The 26,173-nt window shown below is 37.5% G+C and overlaps 1 protein-coding gene across 2 annotated transcripts in view; it reads left to right on the top strand.

Annotated features, from left to right (window-relative positions):
* Positions 1–26,173, top strand: part of NAV3 (neuron navigator 3) — a 319,752-nt gene that overhangs the window by 109,720 nt on the left and 183,859 nt on the right. For both annotated transcript variants that reach the window (XM_053921041.1, XM_045187323.2), the window contains exons 4-6: positions 2,759–2,831; positions 5,406–5,589; positions 26,067–26,135. In XM_053921041.1, coding sequence (XP_053777016.1) covers positions 2,759–2,831; positions 5,406–5,589; positions 26,067–26,135 — 326 coding nt within the window. The remainder of the gene's footprint in view (positions 1–2,758; positions 2,832–5,405; positions 5,590–26,066; positions 26,136–26,173) is intronic.

Raw genomic sequence — 26,173 nt, forward strand, 5'->3', positions numbered from 1 at the left:
ATGCATTTTGAAACTTCTGAAAATACTGACCATATCTAGAACTTAGAATCTTTTTGTTTTGTTTCCTTTATAAAGTCAGTATTTTATAGTTATCTAACCATGTTTAAACTCAACAAGAAAAAGAGAGGCTACATAGGTGTTCCATGCCAGTAAAATGTAAGCTGCAAACAAAGGACCCAAGAAATCGTGCACGGCAGAGTCATAGGCAAGTAAAAGTCCTGGAGTGACTGTCCATGCACTGTGCATGCGACTGTGACCCGGTCACGTGAGAAACGTGCTGCCACAGCACTCTGAGGGACTTTCTTTCATTACCACTGCGAATGGAGCTCAGTCTCCTCTGGTGGTTCCTTCTCTTCTTTCCAGTCATAGTCTCCTAGGGCTCAGAGTTTGTTTCTTCTTCTTTTTTATATCTGCACCCTCTTGGTGATTCAATCTAGCCTCATGGTTTTAATTACCATATGTATGAGGATGACTTCCAAATTTAGAACTATACTCCCAAACCTCTTCATTAAACTGCAGCTTGTGTGTCCAACGGCCTATTCAAAATCTCCATGTGCGTGTCCAACAGATGAGACAACATGTCCAAAAGTCAACTCCTTGTTGACTTTTCCCATTTTATCTATGTCTTTTTCCATTTTAATGGACAAAGACTTCATCCATCAATTTGCTGAGGCCAAAAACCATGGAGTCATCTTTGACTCCTCTCTTTTTTTATGCCATATCTTCCTGTTAGCTTTCTTCAAAATGTATCCAGAATCAGACCATTTCTCATCACCTTTATCTGGAACATGATAATCTTCCACTTTCATTACTTGCAACAGCCACCTAACATGTTTCCATAATTCTATCCTTGTACGCCTAGCGTCTATTCTCAACAAAACAAACGGTCATCATGTTACTTTTATTCTTAATTCAAGTAAAACTTACGTAGGGGAGTGTAAAGTACTCCAATAGAAATTGAGGTAAAACAGACAGAAAGTGTATAAAGCCCTGCAGTCTTCAGTATATAGCTGACCAATTTTTTACACTGTGTATACACTGGGGTCGTCATCGCTCAGATCCCAATGAAGGACACTGCCAGCCTGCCTGGTCTCCCATGCCCCTGTCCAGATGGTGTCCCTCCATCGTCCATCACTATTCTAACTTTTGTTTTCACAGTTTAGTTCTGCTCACCCTGAATTTCATATAACTTGAGCATTACGTCGTATATACTATTTTGTTGGCTTCTCTTGCTCATCTCTATGTGAGACCATCTCGGCAGGTCAGTTGCTTAATCTGTAAAGAGGAAGATAGACTGAGGTTGGTCATGTGATATTCAGCACCTTCAACTCTGTTATTTTTTCAATAGAATCATTTAAGTTAAACTCCTTTTGAAATGAATCAATATAAAAATGAATTTTTCTCAGAATACATGTGTATACCCTGGCTATAATCATTTTGAAGCAAAGACTATCTCATGGGATACCATTAATTTTATACAAAATTACATTTAAAAAGGAGCATAAATAGCTATCTATTTTGTAAGATAGGTCCTTGAATCTCTTTTTTCTTTTTATTTTTAAGAGACACTTTGACCTTGCTATGAAGCTAAGCTAGAGAGGACTTTGGCAGAACTCCATTTGTCCTCGTGCATAGCTTTTGATGTGAACATCATGAGACAGAAAACAATACCTTGCCAAGTATTAACTTTAAACCTCCTAATTACTTTAGAATTTCAATATTTATGGAATACCAAAAACCCAGGGAGATGATCATGAAGAACTGGAACTGTCTAGTCTCCCACACTCTTTTAAGAAAGACTTAGACATTTAACTGCAGTATAACACCATGGCCAATGTTGAGATCAGCTTGTGAATCAACACAAATCATTGGGGGGTTTTGTCACGCTAAGTTGTTAACAAGCTGGTTATCATACTGAAACTATTTAAAAGCCATGGCATCAGACTTTTAAATTACAAAGGCAACATGTGTATTTAATCAGAGAATTATTCAACCAACTATAGAAACACAAATACAGTTTCGCCCTTGCTGGTGTGGCTCAGTGGACTGTGTGTATTTGCAAACCAGAGGGTCACCGGTTTGATTCCCAGTCAGGGCACATGCCTGGGTTGTGCTCCAGGTCCCCAGTGGGGGGCACGTGGGAGGCAACCACACATTGATATTTCTCTCCCTCTCTTTCTCCCTCCCTTGCCCTCTGTCTAAAAATAAATAAATAAAATCTTAAAAAAAATACAAATACAGTTTTAAAAATAAAGACTTGCTGTGGTTTAGGATGAAAATATGCTTCATCCCACACATGTTGTATCAACTCCTTGTCCATCTTATTTATCTTTAGGCATACTTAACAGATATTACTGGTTGAATCTCAAATACCCACATCCTAACATTCCAAGACTCACACCAGCAACCGTGTCCTCCTGTGTGGGCGATTTAGTTGAGACTCATTTGTGAAGCGATCTCATTCGTGAATCACAACAATCAGGTTTTATGAGTAGGTGGGTTGCTAATCTGTAAGAATGCCATTCTTGACTAGGCCTTTATGAATTGTTTGTAAGTACCAGACAGGACAATGCACGCTTTATATTCATCCTGCAATTACCCAAAATAATTCTAGTTAAACTCTGGTAAAGATCTCTAGTATGAAATGAATGTAAAGCATTCATTCTTTCCTTATCTTTCTCCCTGGTTTTATTCTAGCTTGTTTATTTATTTAAATATAATGCTCTAAGTTCCTTTTTCCCTGCTTTCTGTGTTACAGATTGAGAATGTTGATGTCTGCCTTAGTTTTCTAGCAGCCAGAGGAGTCAATGTTCAAGGTCTGTCTGCCGAAGGTAAGAAAAAGCGCAGTTGTCACAGATGATGCCCGAGTTTGTAAAAGATGTTTTCATTATAATGCAAGAAAAGTAAGTTGAAAGTGCATAGCTCCTCAGTACAATAAAGGAAATGAGGAAAGTTTCTAAACTAATAGAAATGTAAAAACAATGGTTATTAATGTATGCTTTAGTTAATTGCTTTTTATATTACTGAGTATATGGGAGGGGGGCAAATTAACAGAACATTTTTATAATGTCACCAGTGTACAGTATTTTTAGAGTGGAGTAGTTTTAGAATTTGGTGGATAGATAGATAAATAGATTTAAATACAGGTAATGATAGTATAATGCTCAAATATTTTATCAATATGATCAAATTGGCAATTCTAGTTTAAATATTCCATAATTTTAAATAAGTCAGCATGAGCTCTTAAATAATTAGCACTAACAGTATTTAATAACTGTTATGTATAAAGGCTTTAAATCATTAATGTTTAAAAGATCATCATTCAAATTGAATATAGAAAAATAGAAAAAGACAACTAGTTCTGTCATCTTTTTTTGAATCTTTGTCTACCATATATATATATATATATATATATATATATATATATATATATATATAGAGAGAGAGAGAGAGAGAGAGAGAGAGAGAGAGAGGAAAATTGTCAAGTACTGTTAACAAAAACCAATTGCTAAAGTTATAAAATAGCAAGTCCTTTGAGATCTGTATTAACAACAACCATTTTTAATTAGAATATTAATCCTTGTGCTAAAAAATTCTTCTAGCTACTGTTAAACACTGTGAACATTTAGATTGCTTAAAGTTTCTACTACAATCAGTTTGCTCTGAAAAGGCTTTTTGTCTCACAGGCACTAGAAATACTAGATAATTCTAAGTTTTCAAGTGTTTGCTATTATTGGAAAAAGAAATTGTGTTGGCTTTTCAAACATAATGGATATTTAGTAGAATTACTGACGGACTTTTCTCCATTTTTCTCCGTTTAGATTTTCTTTTATATTACATTTCATTATTTTTAATTAATTTTTTATTCTTGTTCAGCTACAGTTGTCTCTATTTTCCCCCTACCCTCCCCCTTTTCATTATATTTATATTTTATAATGTCTAATATTAAATTATATATTTAATAGCCAAAAAGCTTAGGCTCAGACCTCACTGGTTGTTCTGTTACTTAGAATAAAACTTGATAAAATTCCCCAGGATATTTTACTGTCTAAGTGGTTAAAAGCAAGCTAAAAATGCTACTATTTTATATACATCTTCCTTCTCACATGACATTCTTTATTAACAGAAACCTATGGATATTTATTTATTTTCTAAAATATATGAATGCTCAAAGTGACGTTCTAAATTAATTAACCATGCGTCATAATACAACAAGAAACACTTTAAAATTCTAAGATCATTCAGGTTTACGTAAAAAAATACTTTCTCACTGTAGCCTCATACTGGTCAGCCACACTCTTCTATGTTATGCCAACTGTGAGGAAAGTTTGGGTGAAAAAATAGAAGAAAAACTTAGAGCCTCATTTTATCTGACTAATTCCGCTGCATAGTTTGTACGACTATAGAAACCATCAGAGAGCAAGAATTCTAAATAGTTTATCAATGTTCCTAAACTCCAGGAGAGGTGCAAAGCCTTGACCTCACGGCAGGGTGTGCTGTATTGCCAATAGCAGGCTTTGCTCGAAATACGGTTACTGGCTGCATGGCCTTATTTCGAGCTTTACTCTACCTCTTCCCATTTTTCCAGTCGTAAGTTCAAGAGAAAAAGCCTGGAAAAAGTCTCAGTGTGTAGCTTACACGGTGCATTTGAATTTTTTCTTCCATATTAGAAAAATTCACACAGACCCATGTGTTAGGATTAGGATTTTCATTTGATCTGAAGTCAAGAGTAAACTGATCTTTATTATTTATTGATATATACCCTGAATTAAAAATAAAAGAATCGGACCACCTAAAATTGATACCTATGACGTGCTCAGCTTTTTGGAGTATATATAGTATGTGTGTATATCTATATATATGTATCTTAATAAGCTGTGTGGTGGCTGTTTAGAAGGAATGTTGACTGCTATAAATTCAATTGCTATTATGAGTTGCACCCAACCCATCAGTATTTATAATGCAGGACAATGACATTTAAGTGGCTTTCTTTCTTTGGTTCACAGCCATCACTTTGTGGGTAACAGCTGTGTGTATTTGTGAGGGAAGCAGAGTACTAAGTCAAATGACTAGCACAAGACAGAGAGCCCATCCATTTCCAAGAAGAAGTTAACTCTAGAAAATTGTAGTTTAGGGTCAGCAAAGGGCATCACTCAAGTAAACTTGTTCTCTGTACCCACCGTCCCTTCACTTTCTCCCTGAAATTTCAAGCATTTGGAAACATTAGCATGTTTCAGAAATTCAGATGTGCTTGCGTTTATGACCGAGAGAATCAAATTGCATTTCTACACTCATAGATATACCGTCTAAGAGAATGGCATCTAGAATTTCATTTGTAAAAAAATAAAAATAAAAACCATATTCACTTCACATGATACTGTTTTTATATTTTCCCTTTGATACAGAAATAAGAAATGGAAACTTAAAAGCCATTCTAGGGCTGTTTTTCAGTTTGTCTCGCTACAAGCAGCAACAACACCATCAACAACAGTATTACCAGTCCTTGGTGGAGCTCCAACAGCGGGTCACTCACACCTCTCCTCCGGCAGAAGCCAGTCAGGCCAGAGCCCAGCAAGATATGCAGTCCAGGTAAGGAAGGGAAGCAGGGGATGTGTTTAAAATCAATGTGTAGAAACTTGTTTTTAACGAATTGTCGTTTGTGATTTTGAAAAGTATATTTCTGTAATTCTGTCAGTGTGTTGGGATTATTTGACTTATGTTATCCAAGTTGAAACCTCTTTTGGTTGAATCAGCAACACTTACCACTTATTAGCTGAAGCATTTGTGTTTGTCTCATAAATGTGATTATTATTTGTATCGAAGTGTGTAAAATGTCTTTCTTGTTAAGTAATATGACACAGTTACTTCCTTCTGCGCATTACTGTATTATTTAGAGTGTGCTATTTAATTTTTGAATCCTAGTGTTCAGTTGTGTAGGTATCTTTTGTTGATGCTTCTGATTAATTGAATCACTAAATGTCAAAAATTTCAGGGCTGAGAAACACAGGAGTTTGAGTGTTTGGAAACGTGCTGTTTCTGACGTGAAATGGTGTATGTGAGTGTGTGTGCATTGTGGTGTGTGTGTAGGTATACACGCACATGTGCATGTTTGTCTGCCTCCAGTCTGTTGGTGCATGTAGACACAGCCTGGGGTGGGGCGCTAACAAATCACACCAACTTCCTTCCCTCTTGCGTTACTGATTTTTCTTTTTCCCTCCAGTTTGTATTAGTCAGGGTTCAACCAGAAAAGCAGAACCCAGTAAGAGATATATATTAAGAGATTTATCGTAAAGAATTATTTTACTTGTTCATGGGGACTGGCTAGGCAAGTCTGAAATCCTAACACCAGCCCAGCAGGAAGAACAGGCTGAAACTCAGCATGAGCTGAACCTGCTGTACATGTGGAATTTAATCTCAAGGAATCCTTCAGTTCTGCTTTTTGAGACCTTTCCAGGGATGAATCAGGCCCACTCAGATTATCTAGGATAATCTTCCTTACTTAGAGTCAACTGCTGTGGACTTTAACCACATCCACCAGATATTTTCACTGTAACAGATGGATTAGTGTTTGACTGAACAGGTGGGACTGAATAAACCTAGCCAAGGTGACACATTGGTTCCTGATCGATGACCAAGGTATCAGGTAGTTAGCTTTATTATATAAATAGCTATGATTATTTTTCTTAAGGTGGGAGGTGGTATAATATGAAAATATATTGTCTTTAAAAATATATACACATACAAAACATACATAAATATTTAATTTTTTTCATCTGAGAAGCAAAGCTTGAAACCTAATAATAATCAGTTTATCTTGACTTTGTTTTTGGTAATTAGCATTGACTCAAAAAGTTAGAATGAAATTCCAAAATACATTTACAAACCACCCCCCACTTATTGTCAAATATTCAACAATTCAGAAATCCCTTTCTCTTTCATCTGTCAATCAGCTCTCAGTTAATTACTAAAAAGAAAAATTAAAGTTTCACTGAAAAATATAGAGATACTACACAGTCCATAGAGTGATAAGGGGTAGTTCTCCTTACTCAGTAATGCAGGTGTGCTTCGGTTTAAGCTCATACTGGCTTTTGTGATGTCAAGTGAAATTGTGCAGCAAGGTGAAAAAAATTTTTCTCTACTGTGTAAGTTCTTTGAATTTCTTAAGAATATAGAAAGAGAAAAAAGGAATCATTTTTTATTTTTTATTATTAATTTGGGCAGATGGTTGATAGGAAGAGATCTAGGTTTTGAAAACTGCCAGAAATAATATTTTCTAGAGTTTGATTTAAGCTGTTTGAATTCACAAGAAGCAAGAATAGTAGCTGAGAAAATACAGGAAGTAAAGTGTCCTTATACAAAGCGTGTTGACTCTGGAGGTTATGTGGAATACCACTTGTCATTGGCCTCACTCGTTCTGTTCCTGTATCTGCCGTGTGTGATTTCTTGCCCAGATTTTCTCTGTGGTTACAGCCCTGTGGGAGATATTTTTTTCTGTTCTTGCTGGATATGCATTGCTGTTATGAAACTGTGTTACATTTCAAAATATAGAGCTATGTATAACAGTCATAGTAATTTTACACCATTTGGGGGAAAGCTGTCTTATTTCTTTTATTGATAGTATATGAAAAAGTATTCTTTTCACCCTTGTCCTTTTTGACTGAGGTAGACTCTTTCTTAAATAATTTTCTTCTGGTAAATTGGATTTAATTACTTTTTGGATTAATTATTAATTAATAAATGTAGAGTACTTGCTATAGAAAATGCAATACTGAGGACTTTGATACAGGAGCTCATCTTAACTGCAATAAAAGTATTATATGATTTAGAGAATATTATATTTCAGACATTAGTATTTGTTTCAACTTGTATAGATTTTTCATAGTGAAATCATCTGTGATTAGAATGTTTGTAGACTTACATGTAACAATCAATGTATTTCAGCATTTTTTAAAAGCCCTTCCATCAATAAATATGTCTTAGGTGTTCAGATTATTTCTGTTAATCATATTTTCCCCCATTTTTTGGATAATTAAAATTCTAGTTGTAACGAAGTTCAGTTTAATCAAAACCATATACAATGCCTGGCCCGTGAGAGCTGCCAGCAGTGAGCAGAATTCATGTTGGAGTGTTTAACTTTCCGAAGAATATCTGATGAAGTATTATAGTGAAAGAAAATTATAAAATTAAAATTTATTTTTATTTCGTACTAGTCTCATTATACATGTGAGGTATTAGATGATAGTATATGGAAAAGGTAATTTTTATTTGTTAAATACTTTTAAAAAAGGGAGGTGATTTTCCTTAAAATGTGGGCCTTCTAGCTTAATTTTGAGCCAGATTAATAAATGTTTTTTATCCTGTTATTAAATAGTCTGAATCACATGAGCAACTACTTTATTTGTAGGTTTTATACAATGAAAACATATAAGTAAGAAAATAATTGAATGTGAAAGGGAGGTACACAGGAAGTCACACTGCTCGGTGATAGAAGTGTTAAAGGCAGTGATGATGATAAGACTTTCTGAACTCAGTTAGGAGTTGTTTTAGGAATATGGGAGATTATGATCTCCACAGATGATCATTTACTCTTCTGCTTTTTATTTTGTAGGAGAAAAATCAAGACTGTGTCAATGCACAATTTAGATAAACTTGCTCCTGTAGAGCCCACAACTCAAATTGCAAACCTTGGGGTACAGGCTCTTTGAGTGACTGGTCTATTCCCTTCGCAGCCCCTTCCCAAGGTTCCCACAACCCTGCCACACACGTTGCTCTTGGAAGCCTCTCCCATGGAGGATTTGCCTTTCTCTTTTACAGGAAACATAATTTCCTTCTGGGAGATTCACTCTGAAACTGGGACAGTGTACAGCTTTTCAGCCTGGGGTTATAAGTCTTGTAAAGTACATGAGGAAGTTTAATTTAAGATGACAGGAAGGCACTGATAATCTAAGCTCTCACGAACCTGGCTTCTATTAGTTGCTGAACTCAGCTCTGTGTTCTGGCCTACAATGTGGTATTAAAAAAAGTCAGTGAATCAGTTAAACTTTAAACAAAACTAAAAGGATATTTATGAATCTTTTTTAAAAAGCAGGATATTTTCCCCTAGCCAGTGTGGCTCAGTTGGTTGGAACATCATCCCGTACACCAAACAAGGTTGCACGTTCAATTCCCAGTCACAGCACATGCCTAGGTTGGCGGTACAATCCCCAGACAGGGTGAGTACAGGAAGCAGCCAACTGATGTTTCTCTCTCTGTCTCTCTGTCTCTTTATCTCTATCTCTCCCTTCCTCTCTCTCTTAAAATCAATAAAGATATCCTTGGCTGAAGATTTAAAAAAAGAATATTCAAAAAAGAAAAAATCAAGATATTTCATGCCTAAAGAGAAATAATTGAAGGGAAAGAAATTATTCTTTAACTGAGCAATTTAAGGGGGTATAATATTAAGAGAATGTATGTACACACACAAACACACACTTTGCTCATATTCTGTTTTTATTCCTTATTTAAAAAGCTTGACAGCCACTCATTCTTCTGTTGTTACAGATGAAACAGCAGCTGTATAGTGCTGGTTATTTTAGAGTCAGGCAGACATGGGTTTGAATTCTGCCTGCCAATTCCCAGCGGAAGGACATGGGGCACGTGATTTTAGCCTGCTCAAATGCCAGAGTTCTTCCCTCTAACGTTAAAGTGGGATAACTTCCTCATACGGATATCAAGAAGACCGCATGAAATAATTTGTGTATAATGTGCCTGTTTACCCTAATACTTAGCATACGAGTGTCGTAGACACACAAATAACCACTTTTATATTCTCTTCTTAAAATCATATCACATGTGTTAATAAAATAGATTGACCCACATTAAAAACCTTGTCAACCTCATCACTCTTCCTTTCTCACTTTTTCTGATCCATTTTATTTCTAATTTGTATTAAATGTAATTCAAAGTAATAATATCCTTATGATTAAAAATAACAGCATAATGATCAGACCTTTCCAAGCTCAATGGAGCTACACAGAGGTACTCCTTTAATTATTTTAAGTATTTTCTTTAGTAGTTAATACCACACAGCTAAATAAAATACTTCTACTATTAGTTTTTATTGATTGATTTGGTCATTGTCTTTTGATTCACTCCCCCGCCCCTCCCATCCCCCTTTAATGAGGTCAACAGATATTTATGTAGCACTGAGTTGTTCCACACACTCTTCTAGGCAATAGAAATGCAGCAGAGGACAGAATACACCAGAGAATCTTTGTGTCTTGAAGCTTTCATTCTGGCAATGGTGGGTCAATAATAAACAGTTAATTAAAATACATAACAGTAATTGGATAGCTGATAGTGGAGAAAAATAAATCAGAAAGGGAGGAAAAGAGGTGTAGATGTCATATTTTTGCAAACTTACGACATTGAGCAAAGGAGCTGGGTGATTATCTTGTGGTAGGTACGTCAGGCTGACAGATGAACAATAGCTAAGGGTTTGATTTGGGAGCCTATCCCAGTTAGGCTGGATCAGAGGAAGAGATAGCAGAGTAACATATAATTCACATAAAGAGCAGGGAGACACTAGTATGACCCTGTCATCAATGTAAGGACTTTGAATGTTGCTCCGGGAGAGATGGGAAGACACGATGGGCCATAAAGAAGGACATAAGCAGGTAGACACATCAAAGGGCTGCTCTGGCTACTGTGTTGAACACAGATTATAGTGGGGAAAGGTGAAAGCCGTTGTGGAGGCAAGCTCGGGCCTCCGTGGTGAAAGTGGGCAGAGGAGGATGAATTCCAAATATATCTTGAGGGTACTCAGCTGGCAGGTCTGCAGTAGGACTGGGAAACAGAGAGGAGACTATAATGTTAGTAATTAACTATTAGAAAGATGGTGCTTCCATTTACTGAAAGAGAAAAGAATGGGGACTAGCAGGTTTGGTAGGGAGAAGGCCACATATTCACTTAGGACATGTCAGTTTTGCAATGTCTAGTAAGTGTATCTAAGTGAAGATAGTAAGGAGACAATTGGAGTTCCAAGACTGGAGTTCAAGGGACAGGTGTAGGCTATAAACAAAAATTCTGGAAATATAAGCATATAGAAATTATAAAAAGTTATGACACTAGACATAATAAAGTCACCAAAATCGGTGTGTAGATGAAGAAAACAGGATTGAAGATGGGGTCAGCGCCCACCAATGTCCCTAGATAAGGCAGGCGGCAAGCCCTGGTAGAGGAAACCGAGGAGAGGCAGCCTGTGTAATGCAGGAGGCGAGCCGGCACTTGTCCCCCTGGAAAGGAGTGGAGGAAGTGGTCCAAGCGGCAGGGAGCCATCAACAGTAATAGCTTATGTGTTGCCCCTGCTGTGTTGCAGGCACCATTCTAAGTACCTTCTCCACATCTGCATTCTTTCAGTCCTTACAACACCCCTGGGGCATAGGTACTATTATTAATCCTATGTGCAGATAAGGACACCGAAAATGGAAAGATCCGTTAAATTGCACACACTATACTTAGTTCATAAATTAAATCCAGACAATGTGGCCACAAAGGTTATGTTTGTAGCCCAGTTACCCACATGACCCCAGCTGCATTCAATGTTGCACGTACGTAGGATGAGTGCTGAGAATTAACCCATGTTGGGCTTTGCGCTGGAGACTTTGACACGGGCTGTCCCACTGGAGTAGTGGCTGCGATAGCTTGTTTACAATCTGTTCGATAGAAAACTGGAGGGAGGAATCGAAGATAGTGAATAATAGACAGTTCTTTCCAGGATTGCTACTAACAGTTAAATTCCACTCTTTTTGTTCTCTTACTAGTTAGGTTAGTAACTTTATAGAATGAAATAGCACCTTTAATTCTTTCTCAATCAATTGTAGAATATGTTTTGGCATTCTGTGTTTTGTAAAACAGGATATTAGCATTTCTGTGTAGTTCACTCCCATCCACTAACAATTTCTAGTCTCAGTCATTTGCACTTTCATTTGTATTAAGTTTCAAAAATTTATATTCTATGTTGTACACATAGGATTTTTCCAAGTTCTTAGTATAGGTTGATTCCAATAGTTTTAAAACCAATGGAGTATTTATATAATGGCAATTATAAGGATGTTCTGCAGAATTAATACATAAACTCTGATTCTTCACTATTCAAGCCCTCCCATGAATGTCTATTGAAAGTTGATATTTGATTGAATTGTAAGCATAAACTGATGTATAACTTTAAGAATGGGCCAAGGCTCATTTAATGAAGCCTTAGAGGCATTAGTCCAGGTAAACTGAGGGACCCCTTTATATAAGCCAGCATTTTTTTTCTTGGATTACTCAGTTACTATAGTTAAAGTAGCTGCTGCTGCTGCTTCTCCTCCTCCTCCTCCCCTTCCTCCTCTTCCTCCCCCACTTCTCCTCCACCCCTTCCCCCTTCTTCCTTCTTCTTTCTTCTTTCTCCTTCTGTTTTTTGGATGGTTAATTAATTGGTTTCTTTATGTCTGGCCATAACTGGTCCTGGATAGTGACTGACATAAACATTTGATTAAACTTCCCTTTACTCATAGTCCTGTCATTTTGTCTATAATTAGCTTGTCCATTCTTTCACCTTACTTTTCTATTTTAATCCTCTCTCCAGGTATATTCTAGAATGAGGCTTCCCTTACGATGTGTTTTCCATTAACATGATTTAATTTATTTTCAGATCTCCAAAATCTCTTGAAGTCTCTTGTCCGCTTATGTCCCCTGTCCCCATTCTGTCATCCTTGATGTTATGAACTTAAAACTCTATTATTCCTGTATCAACATGTTAGTGACATCATATTAGGGAGAAGGAAATAATATATGAGTTTGAGTCTCAAAAGGCATGGACAGAATCATTCTTAGTTCTGATAACTTAATTTTTTTCTTTAACAAAATAAAAATCAATGAATTAAGCATAGTTTCTCCAGGTGAAAATGAAAACATCATAATTATATTCTATCTTTCCAAAGGAATTGTGAGAATATGATATATATTTTTAAGTATTAAACTCCTAATTTAGAAAATTTAAATTATGACTTATTGATATAGATATCTAGATAAAAACAGTAGTGAGCCAGTTTCTATATTTTGGTCCGACAACTACTGAATCTTCTTTTAAAATGTAATTTGTGTGTCACCACAGAACTGTGATCCAGGATAATTGATTTGTGTTTATTTCTTGAACATTTTACCAAAGGATATTTGATATCTTTTATGTATTTTATGAACATTATCTCCCAGGCACTAGAAATTATTTGGTTCTATTTTATTTTTAGTATTTATGGGACACTCTCTTCTCAAATAGAGCACTGGTAACAGAGACTTGATTATATACCTGTAATTTTAAACTGTATGAAATTATTATATATTAATGTTTTCCACTAAAGATTGTACTTTAAAATTTCAACTTATTGATTTATGGAAAATGCAACTGTCATAAAATACATAATGATCTTGTCAGTATGATCATTGAATTATTTTCCTGTAGTCAGACCTACATGGAAAACCAGACTATATTCAGAGGGTGCCGGGTGACACTGAATTGGAGTTAACGGGCTTACACATTTCTGTCACTGAGTCTTGCCAGTGAGATTTTCACCATTGGCCGTGGGTCCTTCTTTATGATAAAGTACGCTGTCAACATTTGCCTCTTCATATTCCGTGTCCTATGCTTCCACTTCTGACCACCCCTACTGTCTCCCCCTCCTGACTAACCTCTTAGTCTCAGAGATGTATTAACGCAGTCAGTGTTCTGTCCCTGCAGAGCTGAGGGGCAGACTCTGGGCCAAAGCTCACCCTCAGGTGTTTGGCGACTGCAGCCCTTCCTTAATGCCGCGAGTCAGGCCGCACTGATGGTCACACTTACTTTGCTGTAAATCGAGAGTAGCCCAATTAGAAGGACTCCATAAAACTGATGTTCTACCTGATCTTCAAACACTTTAAAAACATTCATTTATATAATTATTTTATATGTATTAAAATTAAAGGTCATTTCCATGAAGTAAGAAATAGTTTAATATATTTTGTGCTTACTACATTTTTTAAGTCTTTAGAAGTATTAATCCATACTTTTCACTAATCAGGGTAGTAGTCTTTGCCAAAGCTTGTTCAAATTTTCAGCTTAACAAAATAGTTTTGTCTACTGGTATTCAGGGTCAAATTTTTTCAGTTGATTACATTAAAGTTAACTTTTGTAATGGAGCACTTAATGCAGGAGGATATAATTTTACTCCATCCTGAAAAGTGTAAATGTAAAAATTTGTGGAAGAGCATAATGTTTTGAGCTACGTGTAAGTAAAAGCACTGTGAAAAATCTAATTTGTGGTGACACGGTGAAAGAAATACGGCCCCCGTTTCCTGAGTTCTCTATCTTGAAACTCTGCATTCCTGAAAGAGCACAAGACTTCGATGTGGGCTTGTGCTACACGGGCATCTCCCTCCTTAGTTACTGTTTTGAAATCCCACAAGAGCAGACCATGCAGGTGGCCTGATTAACTGTCAGTGGAAATTTAAGATAAGACAGAGGTTGTAATGTGTTTACGTATCATAATTCACTAATGGGATTAGTTATCACAGTAACCTGTCTTTCTCATGATTGGGATGATACTGCAGCCACCCGGCTGCTAAAAAGAAACATGTGAGTGAAAGCTAGTCTCTGACTCATGTGCGAGTTAGGCAGTAGCCGTTTACAGTTAAGTCTCAGCAAAATTTAAATTGAAGAAGAAAGCATGTTTATTACATTCTCTGATGTAAGTGTAGTTGTTGCAAACGTCTTAAATATTTTTGAAGGAGCATATATGGTTTTAAGATACCAAAGTACTTTTTTAGAAGTAACTGAAGACCTCCCTCTTTCTTAGAGCTATTAGCTGGTCAGCTACCATTTTGTAATATTATACAAGGATCGTACAGAGAGAAAAATCTTCATACTAAAGGAAGAATTTGGTTAAAAGAATTCTTCAAATCTTAATTCTGAATATATGGTTTCATTTGTACACAGCAATCATAGGACATTTCTTTCAATATATCTGAGTCTTAAAATTTTAGTGAATGTGCTTCACTGTCTTCAAAGCTTATTTTGCCTAAAAATTCTCAGTTTAAAACTTTATTCCCATGTAGTTAATTATAGTATGTCTTGGGTAACTCATTCTTAATTTTCTTTCAAGTTATATTCAGTGAATTTAAAAGAAAATAATTTCTACCCTTGTAACATACCATCTTGAAAAAGAAAAGTACAGTTAGGAGGTAAAAAGTGTTCACTAAAACCCATGCCCAAGAAATTTCTTACTTCAAATCCTGTGCTTTCTTTCTTTGTATTCCTCCTTGGTGCCTTGGGCATAGTGCTATTAAAAGGACAGATGTGATGTTAGGATTAAGCACGGTCCCCTTTCTTTGGGAATCAAGAGTACTAAATGTTTGTCTAGGGTTCTGTATAGGGGTTTCCACTCATGATATTTGCATTTGTGTGGCTTCGGGACTGAAGGTAGACAGACAGGGAGGGATAAAGGTGATTCTAAAATAATTTTCTGTATGATTTCTTAATACAGATTGAGTTATAAAAATCTACACAGTATGAAAAATTGCCCTTATGTTTTGTCCTTCTCTGATAAACATAGTTTATTTGATTGGATTTGTATTAAGTACAAACATTTTAAGAATAATGTTTTGTGCCTGATTTTTGTGTGTTAATCAGCCAATCACTATGCAGTTGGGCATACTTAATGAATGCCACATGGACATGAAGTGGAATGTTTTAATGAAAGATGATATTGTTCATAGTGCTTCTTTACCTATTACATTAGAGCCCAGTGTTTATTCCCCCATTAATGACTTGAGAGTTCAAATGTTACCTTTTCACAAATATTCAGTGCCCACCACGTGCCATGAACCATGCTGGATGTGTGGCTGAGAAACAGTGGTGCTTTACCTTTCAATTGCCCACACTCTAATGGAGGGCCTGTCTAAGCAGATAATTCAGCAGGGTCTGCTAACCAGTCTAACAGAGGACGTTGCCCAGTGACCACAGGGGAGGACAAGGCCCGTACAAAGGCGCTGAGGAAGGAAACGCCGTTTCGCAGTCAGGAGACGGCAACTACTCAATCAAGGCAAGCCTGTGACTGAAAGTGTGTTCAGGGAATCTACTGCTGTTTAAAAATGACACCCAATAGGTAGTGGCACCAAACAATAGCCATTCTATGATACTATGGATTTCGTGGGCCTAGGAATCAGACAGGGCACACCTCTAGAGGGAACTGCTGGGAAGCAAAACATCTGTAGCTGGAGGATCCACTTCTAAAGGAACTTTATTTCATGTGTCTGGCAGCTAAGCCCAAATGGTGACTACACAGGGCCTCCAGGAGACACAGCCATCTCCCTGACATTCTACTTGCTATGTGGTGACCTATTGGTTGAGGAGTGACAAACCCACCCAGATTCAAGGGATGGAGGTGGGATAAAGATCCCACCTCTTAATGAAAGGGGCATCAAAGAATTTATTGCAGCTCTGTGTTTAAATTGCCACAGAGCATCAAAGGATTTATTACAGCTCTGGGTTTAAATTGCTGCAGGGTCTGATGAGAGATAAGACTAAAGAAGTAGGCAGAGGTCAATTTCTGGAGGCTCCGCATGCTGTGTCTAGTGGATGAGACTTATTTCTTGAATGTCAAGGAAAATTGCCTTGGATTTTTTTTTTAACAGAGGAAAAATGATGCCATTTTTAACTGAGGAACATAAGCTTGGTGACAGGGTGGAGATGTGCTTGGGGGAGCAGTGGGGGAGGGACACTGCAGATACAGTGGCAGGAGAGCCAGCAGGTCAGCGTTAGTAGGCGTGGGGGTCGGACTGGGCAAACAGGCTTGGGGCCTGTTTGGAGATAAGGAAGAAAGAAAATCATCATGTTTCTGTTTTTGATGACTCATTGAATAGTGATGTATTTCAGTAAGGAATAAAATAATAATGTAGTAGTGGAAACAGATGTAAAGAAGGAGGTGGAGAGAAAAAGTTTAACTTCGGCTTTCATGAATTTGATATTTCAGTGGGACTTTTTCTAGTGTGTGGCTCTGGGGCCCAGGGGAACTGATAGGCCAGAGATAAAGACTGGGTAACATGAGCTTAACCATGTTTTATTGATTGAAATGATAGCAATGGAAGCGATTACTCAAGAAAATTGCGTAAAGCTGGGGGAAAAAAAAAGGAGGGCTCAGAAAAACACTGTGGTGACTACATTTTTGGGTGAAGTGAGTGAACAACAGAATGTTCCTTTCGTTTGTTTTGCAACATAGTTAGAGCTATGGTAGCTTGTTTGTTACCTTCGTAAAGGCAAATTATTTTTTGTTATTTTTTTTGAAGAATGTCTCATTTTTCTGAGACATTTATCCTCGTCTTTCAAACTAGTTATGAAATCTAGAGTATAAATTCAACATAAAACTCTGGTTGAAATAAAGTAAATATACTGTATCTTATAAGCATATCAGAACTATATTTTCATATCATCATACATCACAAAACAAAACATTTATTAAATTCTATATTTGAGACACTTTTTGAATTCTGTTCAGGGCTGAGAATTATGGGTCCCAGAAGGCTCACTGTGTGTGTTCTTTCGGGAATGATGATTCTTGCATGTCCTTTGGGACAACTTGTGGTTTTTTATAGGATTGGGACCTATAGGAATTGATATTGCTGAGTTCGAGAAAGAAGAGTGAGTAGTGTCCAGGAAGGTTTGAGAGAGGATAAAACTTCATTGTATTCACTTTCAAGAAATCTTGGTTTCAGAGTGATTATAAACCTGAAGGCTGAGAGCAAGAGTTAAAAGCTCAAGTATTGTCCATGCTTATGGAGTGAGAGCAGGTAGTAATCTCAAAACTGATAGGTGAGAACCAAAGGGAGTGGTGTTAGTAAGACTACCACGCTCAGGAGGGCAGGGTAATTATAGACACAGAAGAATATAGGAAGTTATGTTCTCCTAAATTCACCTGAATATTTATACAGCCTCCCATGGGGGTTTACTTAGTGTAGTTGGGGGTTCTCAAATGTACATCTGAATCCCACAGAAGTTTTTTTTAACTGTTACGACACTTATTTGTACAAGACAATCCTCACAAAAACCTTGCGGTAGGTAAAACCGTTATCCTCATTAACTGATGTGGACAAAGGCAGAGAACAGCTGAGCTGGTCTTCAGGTAGGGCTGCCTAGTTCTAGATTCTGCGCTATTAACCATGTACTAGATTTTTACTGCCAACATTTCAATTTAATAATCCACAGAAAGTAAATATTTCAATGTGCCACTTTTTGCACACCCGCCTAGTATTTTTGTGTTTCTCTCTCCAAGCTTTAAGTAAATTCAACTTCTATTAAATATCAAATTAAAATTGTTAGGAAGGGTTTTGAGTTAGTAAATATGGTTTTAAAGGTTAATTGTATTCACTTTCAAGAAATCACTTCTCAAAGCAAAACACTAACCCCTGCATGTTTAAACCTAATTTTTCCAAATTAAATCTTTCCAGCATAGGGCCAATAGTCAACAAGTCTTTTTAATGATTTATTAATTTGTTGATTTCATCAATGACTGTATGCTTATTAGAATAAAGGAACAATCAACTAAATCGATCTCTCAATATCTGTGTCTATCTGTAAAAACTTTAGGCATGTGAAGACAATTGCTTATTTATTCATTTATCCAACATCCAAAAGCATTCATGTACTTTATAAGAGAACCATTATTGTTATTATAAGATCATAAAGTGATCTTTGCTTTGTCTGTACTATAAGAGTGGACTTAGTCACCTGTGAAAATCCATTTTCCTAGAATTTCCTGTTACTTCATTCACAGTCTGACTAGTGGCATCACTTGAAAGTGGAGACTTGATTTCTTTAATCTTCGTACACTATGCCAAGGGTGTTCAGTCTTGTTCTACTACCGTGTAACTTCTCTGTAACTTTATTACGCAACTCAAGCCAGACACCCTGGGGCCATCTTAGATCCTTGTCTTTCCTGCATTTTTCTATGGCTGTGATTATAACGTCTCTAATTAACCGTTTACTTCTATTTCCTGGGCCTCTCCCTTCATGTAGACCATCATCAAGTCTTGCCTAATTATAGCAGTAATTTTCTATTTGGTCTCTAGACTCTTACATCTCTAAGAAAAGGGTCTCTGTAATCTGAAGTGTATTATTTATTCTGCAATTAAAACCTGTGGTGTTCCCACTGCAGGCAGGAGAAAGGCCCAGTTCCTTGGCAAGTTGCTGTGGCTTTCTAGGCTTGGGCAAATAGTAGGTGTTAAAAGAATATTTGTGGAATGAGTAAATAAGAAAAAAAATATTTTAGCCCTGGCTAGTGTAGCTCAGTGGACTGAACGCAGGCCTGCAAACCAAAGGGTCACTGGTTTGATTCCCATTCCAAGGCACATGCCTGGGTTGCAGGCCAGGTTCCCAGTGGGGGACACATGGGAGGCAACCACACATTGATGTTTCTCTCCCTCTCTTTCTCCTTCCCTTCTCCTCTCTCTAAAAATAAATAAATAAAATCTTTAAAAAATATTAAAAAATATTTGTAATTAAGCAAAAATCAAGACAATTCAAATACCAACAGTCTCCACTGAGATTTAAAAAAAACAACAACTTGTTAGTAGTAAATGGAAATAAAGAATGATAGATCACATGAGGCTCAGATATTATATTTTGGCGATTTTTAATGATGCACATGTGCTTTATGTCTGGGTTTAACTTTATTTTTGAGGATGAAAACTGAGGAATAAGATTACATAATCTTTACTTCTGCATGGACGTCCACCGATGGAATAACTACAACAGAAATAGAGTCTTTTACAAAATTCCTGTGCCAAACCATTAAAATCTAACAGTATTTTGATGAGAACTTGAAGAAGAGATGAACATAATTTTCGCTGTTACTCTATTTTTTTTATTAAGAAGTATTGCACGAGTCTTGTCCAAGGATCCTGAGGCTCACACAGAGCTCAGCAGAAAACAGCGTTCTGTGATTGATTGGCCTTGTGTTCAGTGGGCGGGGCAGTGAGAGGTTATAAATAATGTCCCCTATTTGCTCACTCTGACTAATGTGCTGCTTAAAGTTTTTAAAGATAGGGTTTACTTGGAAGATATTTGAGGAGAGCTGCTTAGATGCTAAAAGTATCTTGTCCTTTAACATTTGTTATTGCCTATTCTAGATTTCTATGTAACTGACCTGTTGAATGAAATTAGTTAACGTTATCTGTCTGAATGTTGCAGCGTATCTATTGAAAGTAGATTTATTTGAGACTAGAAGAGATGACTTTATGTATGGAATATAAAATTACTCTTATAATATCTTAGAGATATTTGCAGATTCACAAGACAATAAATTAATAGTAAAAGAAGCATTAAAATATTGTAATTTGTAATAAATTTGCAACAAGATAATATTGTATGCTAGAACAGAGTACAGAGTATAGAAACTAACAAATCAAAGTTTAAATTTTAGTACTGATATTTACAAGAGGTATAACTTGTATGAATGAATGACTTACTGTTTAAATGCTACTAATGTTACCCAAATTACTAGTTCAATGAAGAAAAGAATTCCAGAAAATTATCAGCAAAAAGAAAGAAAGAAAGTAAAAGAAATGAGAAAATAAATGCAAACCGCTTGTCATTTAATAAGGACACAATAAGATGAATGTATTTCTTTAGTATACTTTTAATAATTCCATTCTTGAAACAGTTCCCCTAGCTTAAATGATGGTGCTGTAACATACCATTGTTTGATAATACTATCCAGTAAACATCCATCAATCATTTAGTTATTGAACACATACCAACCCCATGAGAGGAACTGAGGGTGCCAAAAAAATGAACATAATATATGAGGTCTGTCTGGAAAAAGTCCAACCATTGTTAATATAGTAGAATGGCTTGTGGGACATCATTGTAACCTGACAGCCAAGGAGAGTGGACTGCAATGCATGGCATAAACAATGACAACTTCACTGTACTAGTCAGTGAGGGCAGTAGATGCCATTGAGTGAGCATGTGTACTGTGTGGCCATCACATTCAAAATGACTGAGTGAGTAGAGCAACGAATCTGCATCAAATTTTGCGTTAAGCTTGAACATTCCTCCACTGAAACTGTTCAGATGATTCAGAAGGCCGCAGCTGTGGGCAACTGGTGATTGGCAGCTTCATCACAACAGCACTCCCACTCCTGCATCACGTCTCCTACAGAGGTTTTTGGCACAACATCAAATCCACCCAGGCGACTCAGCCCCCTACAGCCCAGACTTGGCGCCCTGCACCATCTGGCTTTTCCTAAAACAAAAATCACCTTTGAAAGGGAAGAGATTCAGACCATTGAGGAGATTCAGGAAAATATGATAGGGCAGCTGATGATGATTGGGAGAACTATGTTAGATCCCAAGGTACCTACTTTGAAGGGGACAGAGGCGTCATTGTCCTATGTACAGTGTTTCTTATATCTTGTATCTTCAGTAAATGTCTGTTTTTTAAATAGTGCACGGCTGGATACTTTCTGGACAGACCCTGTATTTCTATCTTGGACAATAAACAATCAGTTCAGGAAACATTTACTGTGATGAATTTCCCTACGAACTTAATAATTAGAAATGAATGAAGACCTATAAACCAGTGGAGGAAAAAACTAACTCTGAACTTGAAATATGCTTCAACTTAAATGGCTATCTGGACAAAATTTTGAAATACAAGTATGATTTCATAATGAGAGAGAGAGAAGGAATAGTTTCAGATGAAGGAATCCTCATGAGAAAATCCATGGGCCCAAGAGGAAAGAGGCCACAGGCAAGGGGAAGAGGTGTGGTGGCCGTGGAGAGCGTGGGGTGGGGCCTGGGCAGAGGAGATGGAGCTGTAGAAGAGGATGAGGAGACATGTTGAAGGGCCGCATACACAGACCTCAGAGCTTGGATTTCATCCTGGAGACCACGGGGAGTCAACAGCAATTTCAAAGAAAGAGACTGACATGCATTCTCTGTTGGGGGAGTTAATTCTGTTGGCTGTGAGAAAAATTATTTGATTTGCCTGGAAATAAAAATGGACTGATAACAAAGAATCTAGTGAGGAGGTATTGTTAGAGTCCACAAAAGAAATGACAGGGAGGTTGAAAAAATACCTGGGTAATGATCAGGACAACTCCATATTGTTCAGTGGAGAAAATGTTAGTGACACTGAATTTAAATAGCAAAATCAAAGAGAGACAAGGCGGTCTGAAGAAGAAAATTAATGAAGTTTTGAACACGTGCGGAATATCTGGGAGAAATGTCGGTGACATCATGGTGGAGTATATAAGAAGTATGAAGGAGACATTTAGGAAAGAGGCTCTGAGTTTAGGATGAGATTTGAGTACAAAATACAGATGTGATGTAAAAAGAATGGAGATAAGTTAGCTGATGCCTGGGATTATGCTTTTGAAAATATTCATGATGGTAGTCCAAAATTTGCAAGTGGGGACAGTGGGTGGACCCGTATTTGGGAACTGGGAGGACTGGCCGGAGGGAGAGAGCTGTCGCGTGGAGAAAGGTGAGACCCCGGCTTCTAGAAGAAGAAAGGCGTCAATGGTAGCTGGATGAGGGGACCGTTGCGGAAGTGGGGGGTGGGCTGTGTGGAGGGGGGTGAGGGTGGAAAAAGTGGGACAACTGTAATTGCGTAAACAATAAAATATTAAATAAAAAAATAAAGCTGCAGCTAGATAGAAGACAAGGCCTGGAGTTTGTTCGATTATGCTGTTTGATTTAGGAAACTACAAACTTTTTTTTCTCCAAGGGGTTGTACATTTGTGGATATTCTGCAGAGCACGGCTCCTTCAATTTTATTATGCATAGGAATCACGTGGGGATGCTGTTAAAATGCAGGTTCTGACTCAGTGCCCGTTTTGCTGGTCTACGGACAGCATGTGTGAGTAGTGAAGCTCCGGTGTTTGGTAAAAATGGGTGATGGCAATTCCGGATGTTTGCTTTGAGAGCCTTTCTTTCCTTGTAGTAACTGGACATTACCGTCCCACATCAGAATTTGCACTGATGCTGGATTAGAAAGTTCTGACAGTTTAAATCTCTCTGTGTATTGGCCCCTGATGAGTTTCACTCCTCCTCCCCCAACCCCGCCACTGGCTGTCTCTAGTCTCCTTATCCCTTCCAAGTTATGGGAAATGAACAGAATTCTTAATATTCCACTCTCTCAGGTAGATGAGCTGATACTTCCTTTAGTAGGACCCACAGTGAATCTCAAAATATATATTTCTTTTGTTCCGTTACTGATATTTTTGCCACTCATTAGCTATAGTCTCATTTGACAACATTTCAGGAAAATAATATGCAATCTTCATTGAGTCCGGATGTCTGAAAGCCTTAATTTACTGGTGCCCTGACTTTGTGCTTCTACCCCACTTGCCTCAGAGCTGTGTCTACATGTTCCTCATGTCTGTTTTACTAAAAACTGTGTTAGCTTTACCTACTCACCCGCTTTTTACTAGTGTGTTTGTAAATCGGAAACTTGGGAAATGGTATTTCAAGCACTCTAGAGAAAAAAAGGTTTTTCTGCTGTTTAGGAAGGCAGAGCCAGATTAAAAAAAAAAAAAAACAACTAAGAAAAATAAAGGGAGCTAGACGTTTTGTAGGAAGTGTTGAGATCGTGAGTTTAGTGTGATGAACATGGAAATTGAACAAGAACATACATGCAAATGACACAGTGATGATTGAACACCTACAATAATTAAAAAGAAAAAGGGAAGAAACAACTACAGAGGTTTCAGCTCATAGAGCCAAAGAAAACGGTGAGTCTGCAAGCAGAAACCAAGAAATGAAGAGAAGGGCCTGACTGGGACTTGGGTGATGAAAGAGGGAACACGGTGAGTTCAATGCGGTGATTTCAAGGATCGTGGAAAGGGGCCTCTTTTACTCAGTTGATATTGGTGGCTGGGGATGTGCTGTAGATATTAACTCTAGTTTCAAGTAGATCTTACTTGAAATCTTGGGTAAGAAACAAATTGCAAAGTAAAAGAACACATGCAAATATTTGAGGAAAGAGGACATAAGAAAACTCATTACTTTAAGAGATGGATTAAGGAAGAGGGCCTTTGGAAAAAAGATGGTGGGCAAAGCCAGTGAGCACATCGATATGAGAGAGAGACTGAAAAGGGCAGAGGGAACAATGCGGTCAAGCACAAAGACGTTAGAGTACGATGCGAACTTAGTACAGCTCTGTGTTCTTCCAGCCTCAGTTTCCAAAAATGCAGGAAACCAGGGCAGAAGTCTAGTTTCAAAAGTTGAAAGTGTGAGAGCGTATTATACCAACATAGGCAGCCAGGACTCTGGGTGATACATTAGAAAACACACGTGGGCCATAAAACCAAATTGATTTTGGCCACATCAGTTGACCTCTCTAAATTTTGTTGTTTCCGTCATTTCTGTACTAGAAATTATGATATTTCTTAACATCATGGAGGAAAAACCAATGAGGTAGCTTCAGCTCCATGAAGGAATGTACCTCGTGCTATTGCCGTCTCTCCTGCTGAAGCTGGTCTTCCGTTTGGAGTCACAGGACAAGCCACAGTGGTGAACCTTTAGGCAGTTCTCTGACTCTTGGATTGACGGAGCAGGCTGAGTTCACACAAGATTTTCTTCGGTGCATTTACTTTTAAATTTAAATTTTAAAAATAATTTTCTAATTTCATTGAGACACTCTGGGTTTTTATTTTAAGTTATCCTCTGTTATTATGGTTACTATTATTATTTGGGTGGTTTGGCCAGTTGTGGCAGCTGACTCAGAGTCCAGAGTATTTAGAACATAAAAGCAATACTTTGTGCAAATAACAACATATCTCAAATGAAACGTGAAAAACAAGTGCTCTGTGAACCTGAAAAGCTCCCTAGACATCAGGACTTATTCCTGTCTAACCAGGCGGATGTAAGGACTGCGTGCTCCCACCACAGACTCGCTCGGTGGAGTGAGAGTGAACTTAGGAGGTATGTCAGCATCTTGAGAAGTCCATCCTTTGACTGAAATACCCTCTGGTTGGCAGCAGAGCCATTGGATCGACTGCAGCAGGGCTCCAGGTGCCCCTTCCACCCTGATTCCAGCAGGTGTTCCTGTTTCCTTGGAGGCTTTGGAAAGTGTGCATGCAACCCCTGGGTTCGTGCAGAGCCATCATAACTCACCCGCGAAGCGATTCCCCAGGCAGGCGTCGGTGAGCCCGTGAGCATCCCGGGTGCGCCAGCACCCTCAGGGCCGCTGGGTTCCACCACACCCTTCAGAGCACCAGGTTCACACCCCTCGGAGATTGGAAATCAGTTTAAGTTCAAGTACAGCGTTTCATTTTGTTTATAAAGTATTCACCGCTCTTCAAAACTTGGTTTAAATAACGCGTTCTTCTGTGTTTTTTGATCCATTTTTTATTATTCAGCATTACAATTCGAGAATACCCAGCTGTCGTGAGTAGTTGTTCACTTTGTTTTTGAGGAATTTACCTGCACTTTGATCTCAATTTTTGTATAACTCTTTCTTCAGGAAAACACCTGCATAGTTACTTCCTTAAAACCCTCTACGATGAAAGATCAACAAGTTATTAGAAAGCAGATATTTTAATCATGTGGTTTTGAAAAAAAGCATTTAGTGAAAACAGCACATTAGAAGAGTTTATTAAAGCAGATGTTGACTCATTTCATACTCTAACTTTCATAACTCTTTGGGAAAGAGATCTTTCTATTGTATACGCCAAATTGTAGCTTTCCTGAAGTTTTCACAGTCACTTACAACAGTTAAATATTTTGTAAGGTGAATTAATACTACTTAGACTACTGTGAATAATGTCACACAGGCTCACGTCTAAAGTCAGTGTGACATCCTTCGTCACAAGGGGTGCGCTGCATTATCTCAGATCAAATGCCATGGTGTGTATGTTGCATTATCATAATTTTCTAATTGATTTACTCTTTATTCATGTGTATACATGTTCCAATTGCATTTCATTAACTCATAGTTTTCTTGTAAGTTTGTGCTTTCTTTCCATGTTCAAAAAACCTCTTTAATTCAATTTCTCTGTTTCTTCTCATACAGTCTGGCAGCCAGATATGCACCTCAGTCTAATCACAGTGGAATTGCAACCAGTCAGAAAAAGCCTACTAGGTCAGTTAATGTCTAATTTATTGCTTGTTAGTGATGAT

The sequence above is a fragment of the Desmodus rotundus genome, chromosome 3 (genome assembly GCF_022682495.2).
Source record: "Desmodus rotundus isolate HL8 chromosome 3, HLdesRot8A.1, whole genome shotgun sequence".
In the NCBI taxonomy this organism is placed as follows: domain Eukaryota; kingdom Metazoa; phylum Chordata; class Mammalia; order Chiroptera; family Phyllostomidae; genus Desmodus; species Desmodus rotundus.